The sequence below is a fragment of the Megascapheus bottae genome, chromosome 7, assembly GCF_031878675.1.
Source record: "Megascapheus bottae isolate mThoBot1 chromosome 7, mThoBot2.hap1, whole genome shotgun sequence".
Classification (NCBI taxonomy): Eukaryota; Metazoa; Chordata; class Mammalia; order Rodentia; family Geomyidae; genus Megascapheus; species Megascapheus bottae.
The window spans coordinates 8,914,099-8,936,045 of record NC_143515.1 but is presented as its reverse complement, the minus strand read 5'-3'; the positions used below and the strand labels follow the sequence as shown (position 1 = coordinate 8,936,045).

The following is a 21,947-nucleotide window of genomic DNA, read 5'->3' as shown; positions in this document are numbered from 1 at the left end:
ACAATCCCGGCCCTCATTTTACTCTTAATCACTCCATATGTGATTTTATTTATTTATGGTTTTTTTTGGGGGGGGGCAGGGGCTAAACACATGAGGCTTGAATTCTAGGCCTGGGCACTATTCCTGAGCTCTTCGGCTAGTTCACTACCATGTTGAGACACAGTGCTACTTCTGGTTTTCTGGTAGTTAATTGGAGTCTCAGGGACTTTTGTGCCCAGACTGGCTTTGAACCACAATCCTCAGATCTTAGCCTCCTCAGTACCTAGGATTACAGGTGTGAGCCACTGGTATCCAGCTTTCATATGGAATTTCTATTATTAGAGTCCATGCTTCGAACTGTTATTCTAGGCTTTGTCTCAATCTCTTAAAGCCTAACACTGTTTTATGGTTTTAGTACTGAATCTAGACTTTGAGAGGTAAAAATGTCATTACTGCATAAATTTAATTTGTTCTCAGAGGCCCTTTTGGTACCTGGAGGTTTCTGCTTATCCTCCCCCATTCCAAACACTTCTTACCCAGTTTGTCTCATGCTAGAACACTTGCAGATTTGAAATAAAGAGTATGTTTTCAAAGTTAAATAACAGCCAGGCATGGTGGCTCAGGCCTATAATCCTGGCCAGTCAGTAGGCTGAGATCTGAGGATCACAGTTCAAAGCCAGCCCAGGCACTAAAGTCTGTGAGACTCTTATCTCCAATTAACCATCAGAAATCCGAAGTGGCACTGTGGCTCAAGGTATAGGGCAGTAGTCTTGAGCTGAAGAGCTCAGGGACAGTGCCTGGGCCCAGAGTTCTAGCCCCACAACTGACCAAAAATAAAGTTAAATCACTATCTAAATACAATGCATTTTTTTTTTTTTTTTTTGCCAGTCCTGGGCTTGTGCTCAGGGCTTGAGCACTGTCCTTGGACTTTCTCAAGGCTAGCACTCTACCACTTGAGCCTCAGCACCACTTCTAGCTTTTTGCTATGTATGTGGGGTACCAAGGAATCGAACCCGGGTCTTCGTGCATGCTAGGCAAGCACTCTACCACTAGGCCAAACTCCCAGCCCAATATAATGCATTTTCTTTCTAAAATAAACATCTTTGATCATACAATTAAAAAAATATGACTGAAAACAAGGACATTAAATAAAAGACAGCTCAAACAATCTTAAAATACGGGGGTGGGGGGGAAGGACATGATTTTGATCTGATTATCCATCTGAAAGTATACTCACAAATTTCAAGCAATAATTGATGAATCTTGGGTCATTGTGGTATCGCTTCTCATCTAAAAATTCCTTCATTAAATGTTCTAATAACATTATCATGTAGTCTTTATTATCTGGAAAATTCTCTTCTACCCACTGCATGTAGCTAGAAAGACAAAGATAATGTTAGGTTCTCCATAGAATAGCATACAGTTGGTATAAAGGGAAAAAGTAAGTAAATGCTAACCTTTCCCATTCTCCTAGTGGGTCATTGCCTTTGTAGCTTCGCATGTGGGCTTCAAACATTCTAGAACAGTGAAAAGCACATATGTGAGATGCTAATTAGACCTAAGTACACAAGGAGATAAGCTGTTATCATGATGACTTTCGACTATGTCAATCGCTTCTTGTTAACCAGTCTCGTTAACCAGTTAAGCAGTCTTGGGCCTCTGGCTTAAGCTGTAGACCTGCTGATCTCATCTGTTTCTTGTCTTTTTCTTTTCTAGTCCTCACCCCCAAAAATCAGGAATTGCTCCTTGCTGCCGGCTGGCTCCAGCAATGCTAAATTCTTTTTTTTTTTTGGCCAGTCCTTGGGCTTTCTCAAGGCTAGTGCTCTACCACTTGAGCACAACACCACTTTTTCTGTGTATGTGATATCAAGGAATTGAACCCAGGGTTTTGTGCATGCTAGGCAAGCATTCTACCTGTAGGCCACACTTCTGGGCCTAACAATAATTCTTAACAGCAAAAAACAAAAACACCTTCAAATTATATAAGTATCCCATTTATATCCCTTAAAGTAGAAAACTTAAATGATCAACCCAAATCCTATAGTATAAAAGTTGAAACAACATTCACTCAGAAGTGGTTAGAAAATTCAGAAGCAGTGTTTCTCCTGATGAATGTTTATCTTTAACTTTATCCCTGTTTCCCCTTCTCCCTGGTCCCCAGTGGTATAGCTTCTTTGAGGGGCCATGTCTGAGAGCTTGCTGCTGTCTTCCTATAAGTAGGATTAAGGTATGGTTCTACTCAGACCTTTTCTCTTGCTTCAGAAGAATGGCTAGAATGAGATGGAAGAAGGCTTACAACTACTTGGGTGTGATATCCAAAACATCACAACTTAAAGTTTCCTGGGCCCCAAGGTAACACATTGCCACTGAGGAACAGCACCTGACAGCAGTGGCTGTGTAACAGTCACCAGGGCTTTCAGAAGACTCTGCTTCTCTTATTTTCCACAGAGTCAACTACAGCTTTTAAAAAGTCAATGAAATGGCAGCCAGGCATTGTGGCTCAGTCCTATAATCGCAGCGACTTAGAGTTGGAGGTAGAGACCATCATCTGAAATTAAAAGCAAAAAAGGGCTGGGGGTGTGGCTAAAGTGATAAAGCACTTGCCTAGTGAACATAAGGCCTTAAGTTCAAATCACAGTACCACAAGAAGAAGAAAAAGGAGGAGGAAGAAGAAAGGGAGGAAGAGGTCAGCCAAGGAAAACAAAACTCTTCTGGAAGCTCAGATGCTGAAGCAAAGACAAAAAAAAGTTAAATTATGTCAGGTTACATTAAGTACTAAGAAGAAAACAAAACAGGAGGAAAGAGTATGGCAAGGGTTACTGTCTCTAGATAGGATGGTCAGGAAAGGCCTTGCCTCTTGAAGGCATGAGATCTATGCCAGGCAGTCACATTATCAGGAGGGAAATGGTCAAATAGAGAGGACTTCAGGAATTGGACATATCTAGGTACAGAAATAGAATCAGTGTGGTTGAAATGCGATGAGCAGGAGAGTGTAGAGTGACAACTTTGAATTCACATTTTAAAATGTCTACTTTGTTCCTCTAAGTGGTAGGGGAATAGAATTGAGAACCACTTAGGAAGACTAGCTTTCCAGTGGCTGGTGGTGTTGTGTCTGGGTGATAGAAGTGCATGTGATACATATTTCAGAGAAAGATAGGATAGTGCTTACAGATAGGATTGGTTTTCTGAGAAATTGTAAGATTTTTTTTTTAAGGGACTCAAGATATTTTATAGGAGACCTCAAAATATACTTCTTTGGCAAACTGAGTTATTTAAAGAAACTATAGATCTACACAGCAGTCTTTTTTGTAACAGAAATATGCCTCAATCTCATATTAGTAAAGTCTGATGCTGTGTATAACACTGTAATAATAACAAGAAAATTAGATTTTTAAAAAGTGTCACAAAAGGAAGATGAGGCAGATAAAAAGCATCAGAGAAGGTCCACTTATTACATACTGTGGCCATAACATTTGCAATTTAAGTATGGCAGCAAAATTTTCTTTTTCCTTCTTCACAATTTCATGGATAAAAGATATGTTCTTATCATAGATGTTAGCAATCTCAATATGAATCATTACTTAGCAAAATAAAGCGTAAGTCTACCAGGCACTACAGGATACTACTAAGTAACTAGGAGCTGGTAACTTGGCCACCATACACAAAGTCAAGAGTCACTTCCTTAAACTTCATGGAGCAGGAAGATGCAAGATTTCATCAGGCTACACAGAATGGTGTTCAATTTATTTACTTATTTATTTTTTTCCATTTCTTTGACTTAAATTTTATTTTAAAGGTGATGTACAGTGAGGTTACAATTACATACACTGGGTAATGAGTTCATTTCACTTTGAACAGTCGCACCCCTCCCTCATTTCCCCCCCAAGTTTGTACAGTCCATTTCCAACATGTCTAGTGAGTATCACTACTGAATTGGTTCACTCTTTGTCTCACCATTTCTGTGCTGACCCCTCTCCTCCCCAGATCAGATAAACTTACATACAAGGCCAAGGGTAAAGAAATAAAGAAGTGACAAAAGGGAATAAACCGAAGGAAAACTAATTGCAAACAGTACCCCAAAACAAACAAACACCCTCAGATCCCCAAAAGAGATGTTTAAAAAAATCACCAGTTTTACTTCCTACCACATGTGATTAAACCATTTTAAGGGCTTTTAAGACACAGGCTGGGTGCGTCACCATTTAAAAAATGGTGAGGATGGCACAAACGATTCACCTACAACCAAATTTCACCCTCTCTCTCCCCCCCCCGCCCCCCTTCGGTAAAGTGCCAGTACTGAAAAGACTGCGGGCCTCCGAGAGGCGCGAACCCTCCCTCAGGAGCGGTCCAGGGCGGGGCTGTGGGCCGGCGGGGCAGTGCTGGCCAGTCCTGCGCAAGTCCCTGGGTTCCACTGCTCAGTACCGCAAGCACAGGAGAAGCCGGAGGTGGCGCGGTGGCTCGAGTGGGGGAGCGCTGGGCTCGGGAAAGCCCAGGGCAGTGCCAGGCCCTGAGCTCCAGCAGACACTGCTGCATTCGTGTTAAACTTTCCATTAAACCGAAATCACGCCGGCCGAGGCGATCGGCCCAGGTCCCGGTCCTCACAGAGAATGAACACGAGTTCCCGGCCCCCCGAACGGTCGCCAGCGCAGGCAGGTCGGGCGGGCGACGGCGGGGGTGTCCTCAGGAGAGGCCGCCCACCGCACGAGCGGCTGAGGAGCCGCCCCGGCGAGGCTGCCACACACCCAGAGCCGCCTGGGCCGGGGAGTGAGGAGGGCCGGGGCCCGCGGGAGCCACGCCGAACTCACAATGCGTGGGGCGCTGGGCCCGCCTGCAGCCGAGGACGACGCACAGCTCCCACCCCACCAGAAGAACTTACTGAAATACATTTTCCGGGTGGTCCATGGCGAGGCGGACGCGGACGCGGACGCGGGGACGGCAGCCGGCCCAGCGGCTGCGTGAGGAAGGCGATTCGAATGTCCCGCGCAGCCGCAGTCGCGGCGCCGAACGTTGGGAAGGCGCCTGGCCATTGGTCACGGCTGCAGACGGGCTGACCAATCGCTGGGGCCGTTGCCGGGAGACCAGGTTCCGCCCCCTCCCTCCCGGCAGCTCCTCCCACTTCCTCTAGGCGGGGGGATTGAACTGAAACCCGGCGCCCGTCTGAGGCGAAGTGTGGGAGTGCGGGCGTCTCCGCCGCGAGGGGGCGCTCACCCCGCTCCCGCCGTAGGGACCTCCTTAAGAGCTCTCCAAAGTGCAGAGCCAGCTCCCGCTACGAGCAAAACCCAACCAAACCAAACCCCGAGCCCTCGGGGACCGACGCGGGTTCAAGCCCCTTGCTGGGGGAAAGGGGCTGCCAGGCTTGCAGACGTCAGGACTCGATGTGAGTGATCTGTGTGTGATGCGGGGAGGGAAGAGTTTGGGCAGATAGTGGAGTATGTGAAAGCTCAACACGTTGTGCAGCACTAGGAACTGTGGAGACCAAACTCTGAGGGATTATAAATCCTGCAGTTAACCTGAATGCACCATGTGTTTACGTGTCCCAACAGTGAATTGAAAAGGAATTCAACGTCAGTCTAGGGAGCTCTGCTCCTTGGACTTTAAGAACTTCCCAGGCTAGCTCTCAAAGTTGGCCCAGGGGCCTCTGGAGAACGCAAGGGAATGGTGAAGAGCTCTTGGCCACTACTGTCCCTTGGGAAAGATGTCCTGCTGCTTTGGCTTCTAGAACTCTTAAATTCTTAAATACGGATCTTCCTGAAATCCCCATGCTCTCAAGAGTCCAGAATTTCTCCCAGCACGTTGATCATTTTGATGTGAGTGTTTGTGCTGTTGCTTAGGTATGCACTCAAGGCCTGAGTGCTGTCCCTTCGTTTTTCATTGAAGGCTAACCCTCTACCGCATGAGCAGCACAGCACTTTCAACTGTTTAATGGCTAATTGACGGTCAGAATTTCACAGACTTTTCCTGCATGGGCTGGCTTTGCACCAGAGACACTCAGACCTCAGCCTCACTCTGGGGAGTTTGGACAAGCGCTGGGTTCTACTAACCATCACAGGAACTGAATTGTTTCCATTAGAGCCCAGTAGTAGCTCAATTAGGAATAAATTAGGAAATCTTGGCTATGCATTTGTCTAGAGCTACATGCTATTGGACTTGAACCCAGTTGCACCTTTGTATAATTCAAAGAGTATTTGTCTTTAAGAAGCAGCTATTTGGGGCCGAGAGTTTGGCCTTGAGCATGAAGACCGGGGTTTGATTCCTTGGTACTACATACATAAGAAAAAGCCAGGAGTGGTGCTGTTGCTCAAGTGGTAGAGCTCTAGCCTTGAGAAAACCCAAGTATCATGCTCAAGCCCTGAATTCAAGCCCAAGGACTGGCAAAAGAAAAGAAAAGAACCACCAGCTTTTTTGTCATAGACATTTGTTTAAGTATGATAAATATGTGTTTCAGTAGCTTGTTGAACTTTCATGAGCTATTTCCTAAGGCTAGAGTGATCCCCACCCTGACCCTGCCAAGAATGTTAGATTATCTCTGTATACCAGAAATGGAGACCCTCCAGATAGCTTGAAGTCTTGGTGAAGAAATTTGAACCCCCTGAAGTATTGGCAATTTACAAAAAGCTGTGTAAACAGAAGACACTAAAGGCAGGCAAATGTGCTGCTGTTTTATAAAATCTCACTGCTTGGAAACTTGTGCTATTGACAACATTTCAACTTTCATCTGTTTTAATCATTGTCTTCTTTAATCTCCCCCGTCCCCCCCCCCACCCCACCCCCGGCCTTTTTTCTCAGGCCTGGATTGAGAGTACCGTGATTGTCACAGAATTTCAGATTCCATTAGCTAATAATCCATCAGTCATCTCTTCTCTTTCATTGTTGGCATTGTTGTTGCTTCATTTGCCACAGGGTAAGAGCAGAAATTTGGTGTGATCTGCATGAGACCAGCTAATCAGCTATGTTTAGTAAATGTCCTTTCTGTGTCAGATGCAGAACCAAACACCTAGAATTTTTTTCTTCCTGCCAGATTCTATCTTCTAGGCTAACTGCAACAGTCAATTTGCATATAACTAAAATGACTCTAATACATATTTGTAAGTTCTTAGAAGGATGATGTGTCATTCCAACACTGTATTTTCTAAATGAAGAAGAAAACCAGGCCATTGTAGGATAATCAGCCTCAACCTCTACTTCCCCAAGAGGTATCAAGTGACCTAAACTCTGGCATAACACTTTCTTGATCTGGAGTAAAGAAGTCTGCTTTCTTAGCTTAAAAAATGTTTCTGACTTATGAGCTTTATACCATTTGTGACTTAATTCCTGATCACATGATCAACGTTTGAACCTGGTTTAGAAAAGGACACTTGCTTGCTTGCTGATGTGAACTAAGCAAATAATTGTAGGCACATTTTTTTTCCCCTGGGACATATTGAACCATTTAAAGCAGCAGTGCTAGATGTATGACTTGCACATTGTGCCAGACATCATAGAAGATTGAAGATTTATAAGCATAATAGTTACCAAAAAAATAGAGAAAACTAATGATGCCCTTTAGGGTGTTCTGTGAAATATTAATCAACTAGCCATGCTGATGTAATCCATTTTTATTTGTCTCAGTCATCTTGAATGATGTAAAACTAGGGTTAGAGTCTCTTGTGAGGAAGATAGTCCCCTTTCAAATATTTCTGGTGGCATTAACAATTATTCTAGCCAGAATTCTGCCTTAAACCCTGACCCAGGGCTCTGATGTTGGAGACAGATGCTGTAGCTGCCATACTTCCTAGGATGTATGGGTATAGTGCATCCCCACCACTTCATTTCAACTCATTGCCCTTCTCTGTGTTTCTGATAACATTTGCACCAGTTTGACACAAACTCCAAATATTACCTATGTGAGCTTCTGAGATAAGCCCCAGAAATGGAGTTATTTTCTAAGGCATGAATTTGGCTCTGGGTCACAGCTTTACCTTCCCATTTCAACCTTGCTACTAGGTTCCAAATGTGATTTCAGTCGGTTCTCTGTGAGTCACAGTGCAGTGAGCTCCCTCTGTATTGATGGGTTAGGCCTGTGGTCCGTATTAAGCTAATTCTTTTCCCATTCAACTTTCCTTGTGGAAAATCAATCAACTGCAAGTATGCATGTTTATTTCTCGTTTCTCAATCCATTCGATTATACTGTCATCTATAGTACCATATCTATCATGATCAATATACTATGAACAATGTACTATTAGTAACTATGCTAGTATTATGCTATTTTTGATTACTGTAACATTATAGGAAGTTTTGAAATCAGGAAATCTAAGTCCTCCATCTTTGTCACTAAATATTGTTTTAGCTGTTCTGGTTTCCTTTCAATTTCATATGGATTTGGGTCCGCTTGTCCATTTCTTCTAAAAGAGCTGTCATAGGCTGAGAGTTTAGCTTAGTGGTAGAGTGCTTGCCTAGCATGCATGAAGACCTGAGTTGGATTCCTTGGTATCACAAACACAGGAAAAGACAGAAGTGGGGCTGTGGCTCAGTGGTAGAGCTCTATCTTTGAGAAAGCTCAAGGACTGGCAAAAAAAAAAATCAACTCTTCTGATCAACAACACAAGTTCTTTATTTCATTTTAGTGTCAGCAGTACTTAGTACTTTTTAGTTTATAAGTTTTATTTCTTTATTAAACTTGTTACTAAGTATTGTATGATTTTTTAGATACCGAAAATGGAATTGGCATTCGCTAGTATATAGAAAAACAAGTGACTTTTTTATATTGATCTTGTAACCTTTGCTGAATTTGATAGTGCTTAATATTTTTGTGGTTGATGCTTTAATATTTTCTACATATATAACCATGTCATCCACAAACAGAGACAGTTTTACTTCTTCCATTCCAGGTTGAATACCGTGCATTTCTTTTTCTTCCCTAAGTGATCTGAGTGTGTTTGTATTGGAAATTATACTGTGCTAAATATCAATAGTAAAAGTAGACATCCCTTTCTTATTTCTAACTTTACTTTCAGTCTTTCATCACTAAATATGAGGTTAACTGTGTTTTAAATGATCTTCATGTAATTGTACAATGGGGTTTCAATTCAGCATGTCCTTTTATGAGCACAATACATCTTGATCAATGTTGCCTCTTGCATAATTCTCTTCAGTTTCTCACAATCCCACCCATCCCCTCAATTTTCCTAGAATTTTCATGTATATTTATTGAATATTATTCACCCACTCTTCCCCTCTCTATCTCCCTCTTCCCTTGAAACCACAAGTTCCAACCTCCTGGTATTCATTTGTTAAAGTATAAGTTAGTTGTTCATATCATTGGAATCCTCCTCTTCATATACTGTACTTTAGTTAAGATGTGTGTGTGTGTGTGTGTGTGTGTGTGTGTGTGTGTGTGTGTGTGTGACCTTGTATTGGTTAACATATATATTTATAATTTATATCTAACTTTCACAATGAGAGAAATATCAGTAATGAGAACAGACATCCTTGTCTTGTTCCTAATTTTAGTGGGAGGTCTTTTATCATGAAGTCTTTTATATGAAGCTAGCTGGGATTTTTGTTTGTTTGTGTGTTTGTTTGTTTTAGTGCTGGTCCTGGGGTTTGAACTCAGGGCCTGGATGCTGTCTCTGAGCCTTTTTGCTCAGACAGGTAGGATGGCTCTCTACCTACCCCTTGAGGCACACTTCTATTTCAAGAATTTTTTTTGCCAGTCCCGGGGCTTGAACTCAAGGCCTGAGCACTGTCCTTGGGCTTTCTCAAGGCTAGCGCTCTACCACTTGAGCCACAGCACCACTTCCAGCTTTTTCTGTGTATGTGGTACTGAGGAATCGAACTCAGGTCTTCGTTCCTGCCAGGCAAATGCTCTACCACTAGGCCAACCTCCTGGCCCCTAATGTTTCTGTGCATGCTTAATTGGAGAAAAGAATCTGATGGACTTTGCTGCGCAGGCTGGCTTTGAACTATGATTCTCAGTTTTCAGCTGCCTGAGTCGCTAGGGTTTCAGATATGAGCCACTGGTGCCCTGTTTGCAACTCTAGATTTTACGGTTTTTAAAAATACTTGACCATTTTTTTTCTAAATAGTCTTCTGTATTTTGAGATTTTGGTTCATTCTATCTTTTTGAGGTCTCTTAATATGTTATCCCCTTATGTTTCCAATACACTGGTTGCCTAAACTAGAGACTTGGTAAAATTCATGTTCATTTTGTTTGCTCAGGAAATTAAACAGGTGAAGCTGCTTAATCAAATCAGAGGCCAGATATCTGCTGTCTCTCTTCATTATATTTAGAATGAATAGAATGCTGGGTGCTGGTGGCTGATACCTGTAATCCTAGCTATTCAGGAGGCTCAGATCTGAGGATCACGGTTCAAAGGCAGCCTGGGCAGGAAAGTCTCTAAGACTCTTCTCTGTAGTTAACAAGCAGAAAATGTAAAGTGGAGATGGCTCAAAGTGATGAAGTGCTAGCCTTAAGAAGAAAAGCTCAAGACCAGGCCCTGAGTTCAAGCCCTACAACTGGAAAAAAGAAAAAAAAAGAACAGGTAGTAAGGACAAGTGTCATCAATCTACACCACCCATTATGAAGTCCTTTTGCTGATTGGTGTTAGTCTTTGTTGACCACCATGACTTTTTTTTTTTTGCCAATCTTGGGGCTTGAACTCAGGGCCTGGGCACTGTCCTTAGGCTTTCTCAAGGCTAGAGCTTGAGCCACAGTACCATTTCCAGCTTTTTCTTCTATGTATGTGGTAATAAGGAATTGAATCTGGGTCTTCATGCATACTAAGTAAACCCTTTACCACTATGTCAAACTCCTAGCCCACCACCCACAGTGACTTTTATCATCTATAGGGTCTGCCAGGCTGAACATTTCTAGTTGTATATCATTCTTTCACATTTATATGCTGAAGTTCAATAATCAAGAATATTCCTTTATCAAATATGTTGTTTTTCTCAGGTCCAGAATATATGAAGGAACATAGTTTTTTTTTGTTATTTTGAGGTTATTTATCATCTTTGTGGTATCGGAGAGTCTTCAAGAAACCTGCCCTGTATGGCCAGAATGACCTAAGTGACTGTAGTTCATGCCCCTTGTTCCCCTGAGCTAAACAATTTTGTGCTCTCTTTTCAATTTTGTCTGACATTTGTTTGGGTGACATTTTAACTCTCTTATGTTCAAATTTTTTTCTATTTTTTTTTGCCAGTCCTGGGGCTTGAACTCAGGGCCTGGGCACAGTCCATGGATACTTTTTGCTCAAGACTAGTGCTCTGTACTTGAACTACAATGCCACTTCCAGCTTTTTCTGTGTATGTGGTACTGAGGAATCGAACCCAGGGCTTTGTGCATGTTAGCGAGCGCACTACCATTAAGCCACACTCCCAGCCCTCTCCTATGTTCTTCTGAACCACCTTAGCTCTCTAGTATGACATCCTTGTCCAGTACTGTAAAGTGGATGAAGGCCTTGGGCCTCTCAGTCCTAGAATCAGCCAGAGAGCTTGGGTTCCATTAGTGGAAAGTGTCTGAAAGACCAGAACCTGAGTGCTAAGTTCTCACTGCTACTGAGTAGGTGTTGCTTATCCATCTTTTTAATGAATAGAAATAGGTCTGATCAAGGCAGGTAAAAACTACTACTAGCAACACTATTTCTAATTTAAGTTGAAGCTATGGATTTAAGCTAACAAGTTTGTCTTAATTTCTTTGATTTTTTCATATTTGCTTTTTATTCCAGTCCCCCCTCCCCTCTCTCTCTTCCCCCCTCTGTCACACACACACACACACACACACACAATTATAGCATGTACAGAATAACTTTTGAAATAATATAGTATTACTGCCAATAAGACTGTTGAGTACAGTATACAATTGCTCTGTAGTTCTTTACTGGGCTAAATGAAATAGCCTTTTACTTAGTAGCATTAAGAAGTTGTATGCTCATAAGCTGTAATAAAATTTTGTCCTGTGGTTATTGCTCTAATTTATTAGGAGCTGTTTTTGCTTCCTCTTAGTTTTGTAAACTTATATAAGATATATACCTAGTTCAAAGTCAAAATTGTAAAAAAAAAAGTCTAACTAGAGAGGTTTAACCTCAATTTCTCCTTCCCTCCTCTTATAGGTCCCAGTTACAGATAGCTCCTGATTTCTCTTGTTTCTTTTCAAAGATGTACCTAAATTGTATACACACATGTTCACACACACACACACACATACACACACCTCTTTCTTCTACAAAACTAAGCAAACTTTACATACTGTCCTTCCTTTGTTTTGTTCTTTGTTTTGAGAACACTGTACCTCGTAGGTTCATACCTGGCAACATTCAGGGCTAGTCCTCAGCATGACAGAGGTCATGGATGTCACATGGTAAATCTTTTCTCTGGCCAGAAATTTATCTCTTGGAGGAGGGAAATGGGAAAGAGAGCTGGTCTCAGCATGAACTGATCTTGATCTGGGAATCTGGGAACAGCTTCATCGTAGTTTATAGTCTCATTATTTTGAAATGGGAGTTCGTGGGAGCCACCCTAGGACCTTGAATGTTAGCCATTCTGCCAGAGGCTTTGTGGAGCATGAACTATGTTTCCAGTATGGGCCACAGGGGCCTAGTGGACTGGTAAAGGCTGGAGTGAGTCTATCAGAGCCTATTTATGGGCCGACATGTATTCTGGCAGCAAAGGAGACTGGCACATCAGGGATGTCTTTGTAATAAAGCTGTGGCCCTTTGGAGGGGAGAGCATTCATGAGGATAGTATGGTGACTATTTGAGGATGGCCCCTCTCCCTCTCTGACACTTATTTAGCATTTGGAATAAGAAAGAACAGTAAGTATATGCTGCCAGCATTTTCCCAGTGAAACTTTGTTCATGAGTTCTGGTCCCAGAGTGACAACATAAAACAAAGGTGTATTTCCTGTTTCTTCTGCACACAACAGCCTTTTGTCTTACCATAGGCTGCCTGTGGATTTAGAAATCAAGGTCTCAGTTGGGTGATGGTGGTTCATACCTGTAATCCTTCAATTAACCATCAAAAAGCTGACAGGGGGTGCGTGGCTCAAGTGGATGAGTGCCATGAGTAAAAGAGCAATGAGAAGGGCTAGGAGCATGGCCGAGTGGTAGAGTGCTTGCCTAACGTGCATGAGAAGTCCTGGGTTCGATTCCTCAGTACCACACACACAGAAAAAGCCAGAAGTGATGCTGTGGGATCAAGTGATAGGGCACTAGCCTTGAGAAAAAAAACTCCAAGGACAGTGCTCAGGCCCTGAGTTCAAGCCCCAGGACTGGCAAAAAAAAAATGGGACAGTGGTTAGGCCCTGAGTTTAAGTGTGTGTGTGTGTGTGTGTGTGTGTGTGTGTGTGTGTGTGTGTCCAGTTGGGGAGCAGTAGAACTTTTCATCTATTCATGATCCATTGAGGCAATCTTGCAAAGCTTCAGGAAATGTAAGGAAAGGCTTACAGTTCTATGTCAGCAGGTGAGGTAAGGGCCAGGTACATCTGATTTATGTACCTTTACTGAGATTGCCACACTAGAAGTTTCTCACACTAGAACTTTACTCATACTAGAAGTTTCTCTTAAGCCAAGAGGTCACTCCAAATTAGTTTTTCCATGTTCCCTGCCTTAAACCTCAGTGTAGTTGCTGCTCTTCTAATAGAACCATAATCTTAAAATCCTCATTAGAGAAGAGACTGGTAAGATAAGCCTCAGGGTGACCTTAGCTTACCAATTATGGTTCCATGATTGCTACTGAAATGCTTCTGAAAACAGGTTGTACCTCACCACAAAACCCAGAAACCTAGATTATAATGTTCTTGTCATAAAGCCCCCACAAAAATAGCATTTGTGATATTGGCCAAGACATTCAGGTCAGTCCTGTCTGGGTAGTATGCTATAGGTTTGCCTCAGTGTGGGAACACAGGACAAGGTATTCAGGAAGCCACTAATAGTCATATGCTAGGTCATATGCTGGGTGTTTATCTATGAAAGCAATCTAATCTAAAGGAAGCCTGTCTTCCAGATGCATGCAGCCATATCAAGTTCCAGCAACCCTTCACCATAGGCCAGAGAATTCTTCTCAGAGGCCTTTGACCATTGGCTTTCTTCATTTCTTTGATTCTTACTCCATTCTTTCTCTCCATTTCACCAGGGAGGTATTTCTGAGCCTAGCCCAGGTGAAGCTATCACATCTACCCAGAGTCCTTGAACCTCTCTTATCCTATGGATGGCTTTGAAGGAAAACCAATGCCAATATTTGTTTTTTTGGGGGGGGGCAGGGAGAAATTTCTGTATCAGGCAGCATAGAGGTCCCTCAAGGTTCTGTGGAGGATGGGATTCTGGTCCTACTATATGGCCTATAAGGGTGAATTCATTAGGTATAAGGAATGGGGGAGGATTTCAGGAGACAAGGGATGTGGCTATCAAAACCAAGTCTCCAAAGGTATCTGGATGGGGTGGGACAGTGGGTGTTCCTTGCCTACCAGACCGTGTGGCCATAGCTGTAATACTGTGTCATGCTCTGGTTTCCTATAGCAAGTGAAGGATTTGTCCCATGTGCCTATACTCTTTATTTAGTGGTTACTTGGTTCATTAGTTCCTAGGAGTGAGGAGGTGACTGGCTGAGAAATGGGCATTCCTAAAATCTTCTTGTCACAGGGCTCAAATTAGAATTTTAATTTTATCCTTGCAACAGGGGTGTAGAGTTTGAGGGTCTTTTGTTTTAGTTGGCTTTTGTTGTTTATTTAAAAAAACACTATTGGGCTGGGAGTGTGGTCTACTGATAGAGTGTTTGCCTAGCATACACGAAGACTCGGATTGGATTTCACAGTACCACATATATAGAAAAATAAAGCTGGAAGTGGTGCTGTCTCTCAAGTGGTAGAGTTCTAGCCTTGATAAAAGCCAGGAATGGTGCCCAAGCCCTAAGTTCAGCTCCAGGACTGGCAGAAAATCAATACCAAAACCAACCAAACAAAACAACAACAAAAAATACCTCTTGGTGTTATTTTTTTTTTTTGGTAGTACTGGTTTGACCTCAGGGCTCTGTACTTACTTGGTTTGCTTGCCTCACCAGCACTCTGCCACTTGAACCACATATCTAGCCTGGATTTTTTTTTCTGGTTAATTTGGAGCTGATACCTCATGAACTTTTCTGCCTGGGCTGGCTTTCAACTGTGATTCTCCAGATCTCAGCCTTGTGAGTAGCTAAGGTTTACAGGCATGAGCCATCAGTGTCCAGCTTCTGGAAAGATTTACCTTTTACAAATAGAAGTTGGGACAGAATTGCTTCTTTCAACTTAAAAATACCCAAACTGTCTATTCCCTTCTGACCCTGCTTGCAAACCCTTCATTTTTTCCCCCTTAAGCCCATCTCTTGCTTACAATGCCTTGTTAACATAGATAATGGCAGCCAACATTGTTTCTTATTCTCAGTGTCTTTCTGGAGTCCATTTTGTATGTCACCAGTCTGATGTCTGCCATTTCATAGCATGAATTTCTTTCCATCCAATTTTTTCTTTTTTCTTTTTTTTTGCCAGTTGGTTCTTGGACTCAGGGCCTGAGCACTGTCCTTGAGCTTTCTCAAGGCTAGAGCTCTACCACTTGCACTTCAGCACCACTTCTGGCTTTTTTTCTATGTATGTGGTACCGAGAAATTGAACCTGGGTCTTTGTGCATGCTAGGCAAGCACTCTACCACTAGGCCAAACTCCCGGCCTTTCCATCCAATTTTGACCAACAGCATCCTCCTAGATACTAGGTCAGTGCACATATTTTGGGTTTTGTTTTCAGCAACAACAGTCTTCCAATATTGTCTACCATAGGCTAGGCAAAAAAGAACCCTCCAAAAAAATCTTAGTGTGTTGTAAAAATATTTTTGTCCATTTTACTAATATTGGATTACTGAAAAGTAGCTGAGAAACCTATAAACTGTTTTTCAATTTAATTTATAAACTGAACTGAAAAAGAGTTTATAGGGTTTATAGGTTTCTGTGTAAGGAGGAACCACATCTTATCTTGATGCAAAGACCATTGTGCCTCCCCCAGGAATCTTAGACTTGATACTGTGATGGTGTGGACCTTGGTTGCCTTCTTGGAGGAAAGGAGGACGTCTTTTTCCTGTAAAAGTGAGAGGGAAAGCAGAAAGGCAGATTAAGTAGTCTTTAGTGATATCCACAGATTGTCTTCTAAGCATTTCCAAGATGATACCTCCCCTCTTCCACAGTCAGTAATGAAATATTCTTTCTACACAATGTGTAGAAATCACCTATGTCCTTTTATAATTACAAAATCCATCAGTGTGGCTATGCAATGATGACAGTTCTGGGACCTTGGGTGAGAGGACATACAAAGAATCTCCAGGTACCATGAATGAGGAATACGCTCTTAATTTTGTAAGTTCTAAGATTTAGGAGCTATTTGTGAGGGTAGAGTTTTATGGGGATTGTTTATGACAATCCTATCCTGTCTGATGATCTAGAAAGACATTTTCCCCTCTTCCTGGTATAATGTGGTCTGTAGAATGGCAGCATTGAACTTATGACTGGGGAGAGACAAGTGAAGAGAAAAATAAAGACCACATGAAGAACAAATGATACATGTTGAAATACTGAAAGACAGGAATAGCCTGGGCTATTATTTAGCCTTTGGAACTCTTGTACTCCAGGCTTTCTGTAATATTATGAATCATTGCCTCTGGTTGGAGAGTTATTTGCAGCCCTAGCGGTACTGTGGTAGGCTGAACTATGAACCACTGAAGAAGTTTTTGTTCCAATCTCAATGAAAATATGTCATCTTACCTGGAAAAAATGACATTACTGATGGGCTAATAAAAATTAAGGATGTTGAAATAAGAAGTTTATTTTGGATTACTTCGCTGTGGCCAATGTAACTGTATCCTCTAGAGAAATAAGCAAGAAGGGTAAAATAAAAAAAGACAAGAAAAGAAAAGATGGCATGATACAGAGATTGGAGTGATACGTTTTGAAGACAGGAAGGAACCAAGAGCCAAGAATGCAAGAAATCTACAAAACTCCTGAAACCCATCTTAGCCAGCACCTTGTTTTTAGCTTTTGAAGTTCCATTGTGGATTTTTCTTTTCTTTTCTTTTTTCTGCCAGTCCTGGTCTTGAGCTCAGGGCCTGAGCACTGTGGTACTGAAGAATAGAACCCCGGTCTTTGTACAGGCTAGGCAAGCACTCTACCACTAGGCCAAACTCCCAGCCCCCACTGTGGATTTTTAACCTCTAGAATTGTCAAAGAAATCAGTTTATAATACTTAGTTACAGAAGCCAAAGGGAACTCACAGAGCTCCCTAACCTAGTGACAGCAGACCATTTCCATAGCTCACACTTCCTTGTGGATTTAAAAGGAGAACCAGACTAGATACTGGTGACTCACATCCGTAATCCTAGATACTCAGGAGGCTGAGATCTGAGGATCATTGTTCAAATCTAGTCCAGTCAGGAAAGTCTGTATGATTCTTATCTCCAACTAAACACCAAAAAGCCAGAAGTGGAGGTGTGGCTCAAGAAGTAAAGCACCCGTTGACTGGGGAAGAGGGGGAAGCAAGAGAGTGAGGCTCTGAGTTCAAGCCTCAGTGTTGCTGACCCCCCAAAATACAATTTTAAAAAAGGACAACCAATAAAGTGTATGTCAGTTACACAAAAGAAAGGGACATTTTTCCAGTTGGATTGTAACTCATTTCCCATGGCAACTAAAAAGCTTTTGGAAGGTTCAAAGTGACTGTGGAGTTCTGTCTAGAGCTCCTAGCTGTACCTCTGGGTTGAGCTGACTACAGATTGCCTTCATAATGTTCGGTTTGAAAATGGTGGGGGTGACAGCTGAGGTGCAATTGCGTTTGGGGCCAAACCAGCAGCTGGCATGCCTTGAGAGGAAGGCTCAGCACAGAGCATCCGACTGCCTGAGCCACCTGACCAGCTAAGCTTTTCACAGCTGGCCTCTGGTTGTGTACACACCTGGAAGGACAATTTTGTAAGAGTGAAGGAATAGTCTTGAAGGGCCAGAGAGCACTGAGGAGCGCTGATCACCTCGTAGAGCGCTTAAGTCACATGTGGGTCAGATGGGGGAAGCAGGGAAGCCAGGTAGGGGCTGGGCAGGTACCAGGGAGGGAGGGGACAAGAGGAAGGAGTGGAGATAGGAGGAAGTGCTCTGGGGGTGGAGGCCCACATTGTGGGAAGCCAGGCGCTGGGGCAGCTCAGAGGAGAATCATAGGGTGAAGTTAGTGTCAAGGGGCTTGCAATGGAGCTGGCTGGGGACCTGGGTCTTGGGGACTCTTCCTTGCATCGCTACCTGGACGGCGACTTCTGGAGCCTCAAGAACGAGCTGCACAGCTTTTTTGGCAGCTGCCCTCTCTTCTGGCCCAGGTAGGGACCAGTGCTGGGGCTCTGGGCTGGCGCTTTCCAGCCTGTATGAGCCTGCAGGCACCACAGTAGAGCCTGCAGTCTGCAGGGAGAAGCAGGAGTAGTGGTGGGTTGCCTCTAGAAGCAGGCTGGATCCTTATCTTCATAGAGAATGGCCTCTCCTCCTAGGAGAGTGAGGGCACCGACTACTTCCCATTTCCCCAGCCCTCAGGAAGTGTCCTTTGACTCCAAAGCGTGGTCTCACTTGTATGTTTGGTGAGCGTTCAGGTGGCAAATGCTGAACTTCAGGACAGTCGTGATCAGAATAATTGGCCTTGCTTCTAAATCTGTCTTGAATTCTGAACAAACAGCAGGGGTACCTTGGTTTTTTTCCATCCACAGTCCTGGATGGAAAGTGGAGGGATTGATGCAGCTCAGTAACTGGCCAGTCATGAGCAAGATGCCAGCACTGTATCTCCTGGTGGGAGCCTTTGTCCTATGCTCTGCAGGGTAGTCGAACCCATTTGGGTCTGAAACATCCAATTAGATCTGCTTTGGAATCTATTAAAGGAAAGTCCTAATTTAAAATATCAGATTAAAAAATTAGCTAGGGATGTGGCTTGGCAAATGCAAGTCTTGTAAGTTCAAATCCTCAAACTGCCCACTATAATGACTAAACAAATTATATAGATGTCAGTGTGTTCCAAGGAGGATTGACTGACTAGCTAATGCTCAGTTAACCCAGATTTAATTCATTCTCAAGAATGATCCTGGCAGAGGAGCCAGCATACTGGCATCCATCTGTATCCCTACCTACTAGAAACGCATGGGAGCTGAGCACTGGTGGTTAAGGCCTGTAATCCTAGCTACTCAGGAGGCTGAGATCTGAGGATTGTGGTTCAAAGCCAGACCAGGCACGAAAGTTCATGAGACTCTTTTTTTATTACCAATTTTTTATTGTAATTAATAAGAGGGTTACATGATATTTGCTAGATAGAAGGTGCATTAATTCACATATATTGATACCCTTTCACATGTCTTGGTTCCCATTACCCTCTCCTCCACCCGCCCCCTGTCTTGATTTTCCCCCCTTCCCTATCCAATTTCAATAACAAAATATAAATAAATCCAATATATCAGATAACAAAGTGAGATACTGTAACAATATGAAATAACCAAGGCACAGCAAAAGAGATGAGAGATAACATAGTACATTAAGGACAACAATCATTCATTATATGGCTTTTGTTTCTATATCCTGGAGGTCTTTTCAATTAGCTTCATACTATATGGCCTTACGTATCAAGGTTTTGCTCTATTGCAGATCTCTGCTAGTAGAGCCCAAGGTTTCTACTGATTATGACAAATGAGGGGAACCATTGAGCCTAATTTTCTTTCAGTCTGGCTTACTTCACTTAATATGATTTTTTCTAAGACTTTCCATTTCCTAACAAATGGGGAGATGTCGTTTTTTCTGACAGCAGCATAGAATTCCATTGTGTACAAATACCACAACTTGTTGATCCACTCATCAACTGAGGGACATCTAGGTTGGTTCCATATTTTTGCTATGGTGAATAGTCTCAATAGATGCGGAAAAGGCATTTGACAAGATCTAGCACCCCTTTATGTTAAAAGCTCTGGAGAAACTAGGAATCCATGGAACATTCCTCAATGTAATAAAGGCTGTGTATGACAAACCCACTGCTAGTATTACACTTAATGGTGAAAAGCTAAAGCCATTTCCCCTAAAATCAGGAATGAGACAAGGATGCCCACTCTCTCTGCTCCTCTTTAACATAGTATTAGAATTCCTAGCCAGTGCAATAAGGCAAGAAGCAAGCATAAAGGGGATCCAAGTAGGGAAAGAGGAAGTAAAACTATCCCTCTTTGCAGATGACATGATTCTGTATTTAAAGAATCCTATAGACTCTACTCCCAAGCTCCTTGAGCTGATTCAAAACTTTGGAAGGGTAGCAGGCTATCAGTAGAAACCTTGGGCTCTACTAGCAGAGATCTGCAATAGAGTAAAACCTTGATACATAAGGCCATATAGTATGAAGCTAATTAAAAAGACCTCCAGGATATTGAAACAAAAGCCATATAACGAATGATTGTTGTCCTTAATGTACTATGTTATCTTTCATCTCTTTTGCTGTCCCTTGGTTATCTCATATTGTTACAGTATCTCACTTTGATATCTGATGTATTGGATTTATTTGTATTTGGTTATTTGAAATTGGATAGGGAAGGGGGGAAAACCAAGACGGGGGTGGGGTGGGGGGAGGGTAATGGGGACCAAGACATGTGAAAGGGTATCAATGTATGTGAATTAATGCACCCTCTATCTGGCAAATATCATGTAACCCTTTTATTAATTACAATAAAAATATTTAAAAAATTAACCCTCAAAAATCAATGCCTTCCTCTATGCCAACAGTGAGAGGAACGAGGCAATAATCAGGAAAGCAACTCCGTTTGCAATAGCCTCAAAGAAAATAAAGTACCTAGGAATTACCTTAACTAAGAATGTAAAGGATCTTTTTGATGAAAACTTTAAAACCCTAAAAAAGGAAATTAAAGCAGAACTAAGGAAATGGAAAAACCTCCCATGTTCCTGGATTGGAAGAATCAACATTGTGAAAATGACAATCTTGCCAAGGGCTATCTACAAATTCAACGCAATACCCATCAATATCCCAATGGCATTCTTTAAAGAAATAGAAGAAGAGGCAATCCAAAATTTCATATGGAATAATAAAAGACCCCATATAGCAAAAACTTCTTAGCAGAAAGAACAGCGCCGGAGGAATTTCAATTCCAAACTTTAGACTCTATTACACAGCTATAATTATCAAAACAGCTTGGTACTGGCACAAGAACAGGCCTGAAGACCAATGGAATAGAACTGAGGACCCAGATATTAAACCACAGACCTATGGCCACCTAGTCTTTGACAAGGGAGCCAAAAACAATAGAATGGAAGAAAGACAGCCTCTTCAACAAGTTGTGCTGGCAGAACTGGTTAAGCACCTGCAGAAAACTAAAGTTGGATCCTTCTTTGTCACCCTGTACTAGAATTAACTCCAAATGGATCAAAGACCTGGAGGTAAAAGCTGACACTCTGAAAACTTTACAAGAAGGAATAGGAGATACACTAGACCTCCTTGGCACAGGTCGAAACTTTCTTAATAAGGACCAAGAATCACAGCAAATAAGAGAAAGGCTGGATAAGTGGGACTGCATTAAACTGCAGAGCTTTTGTATGGCAAAGGACATAGCTAGTCAATTAATTAGGAAGCCTACAGAGTGGGAGAAGATCTTCACCAACCAAACAACGGACAAAGGCCTCATATCTAAAATTTAGCAACAGCTCAAAAAATTGAATCACTCCAAAACTAATCTCTAAAGTAACAACCATCCCATTAAAAAATGGGCCAAAGACTTAAAGAGAGTCTTTTCTGAAGAAGAAACAAAAATGGCCTATAGACACATGAAGAAATGCTCAACATCTCTGGTCATAAAAGAAATGCAAATCAAAACAACTCTAAGATTCCACCTCACTCCAGTTAGAATGACCAGGATCAGGAAAACTAATAACAACAGATGCTGGAGGGGATGTGGCCAGGAGGGATCACTACTACACTG

The 21,947-nt window shown here is 42.4% G+C and overlaps 2 protein-coding genes across 2 annotated transcripts in view; one reads left to right on the top strand and one right to left on the bottom strand.

Annotated features, from left to right (window-relative positions):
- The window catches only part of Bub1 (BUB1 mitotic checkpoint serine/threonine kinase), a 36,210-nt gene extending 31,271 nt beyond the window's left edge, over positions 1-4,939 (bottom strand). Inside the window, exons 1-3 of the mRNA XM_090336389.1 lie at positions 4,856-4,939; positions 1,437-1,496; positions 1,217-1,355 (exon numbers count right to left, since the gene is read on the bottom strand). Coding sequence (XP_090192515.1) covers positions 1,217-1,355; positions 1,437-1,496; positions 4,856-4,881 — 225 coding nt within the window. The 5' untranslated portion in view covers positions 4,882-4,939. The remainder of the gene's footprint in view (positions 1-1,216; positions 1,356-1,436; positions 1,497-4,855) is intronic.
- A 213-nt stretch (positions 4,940-5,152) lies between these two features.
- The window catches only part of Acoxl (acyl-CoA oxidase like), a 332,531-nt gene continuing 315,736 nt past the window's right edge, over positions 5,153-21,947 (top strand). The window contains exon 1 of the mRNA XM_090336096.1: positions 5,153-5,356. Within this exon, the coding sequence (XP_090192222.1) occupies positions 5,355-5,356 (2 nt within the window). The 5' untranslated portion in view covers positions 5,153-5,354. The remainder of the gene's footprint in view (positions 5,357-21,947) is intronic.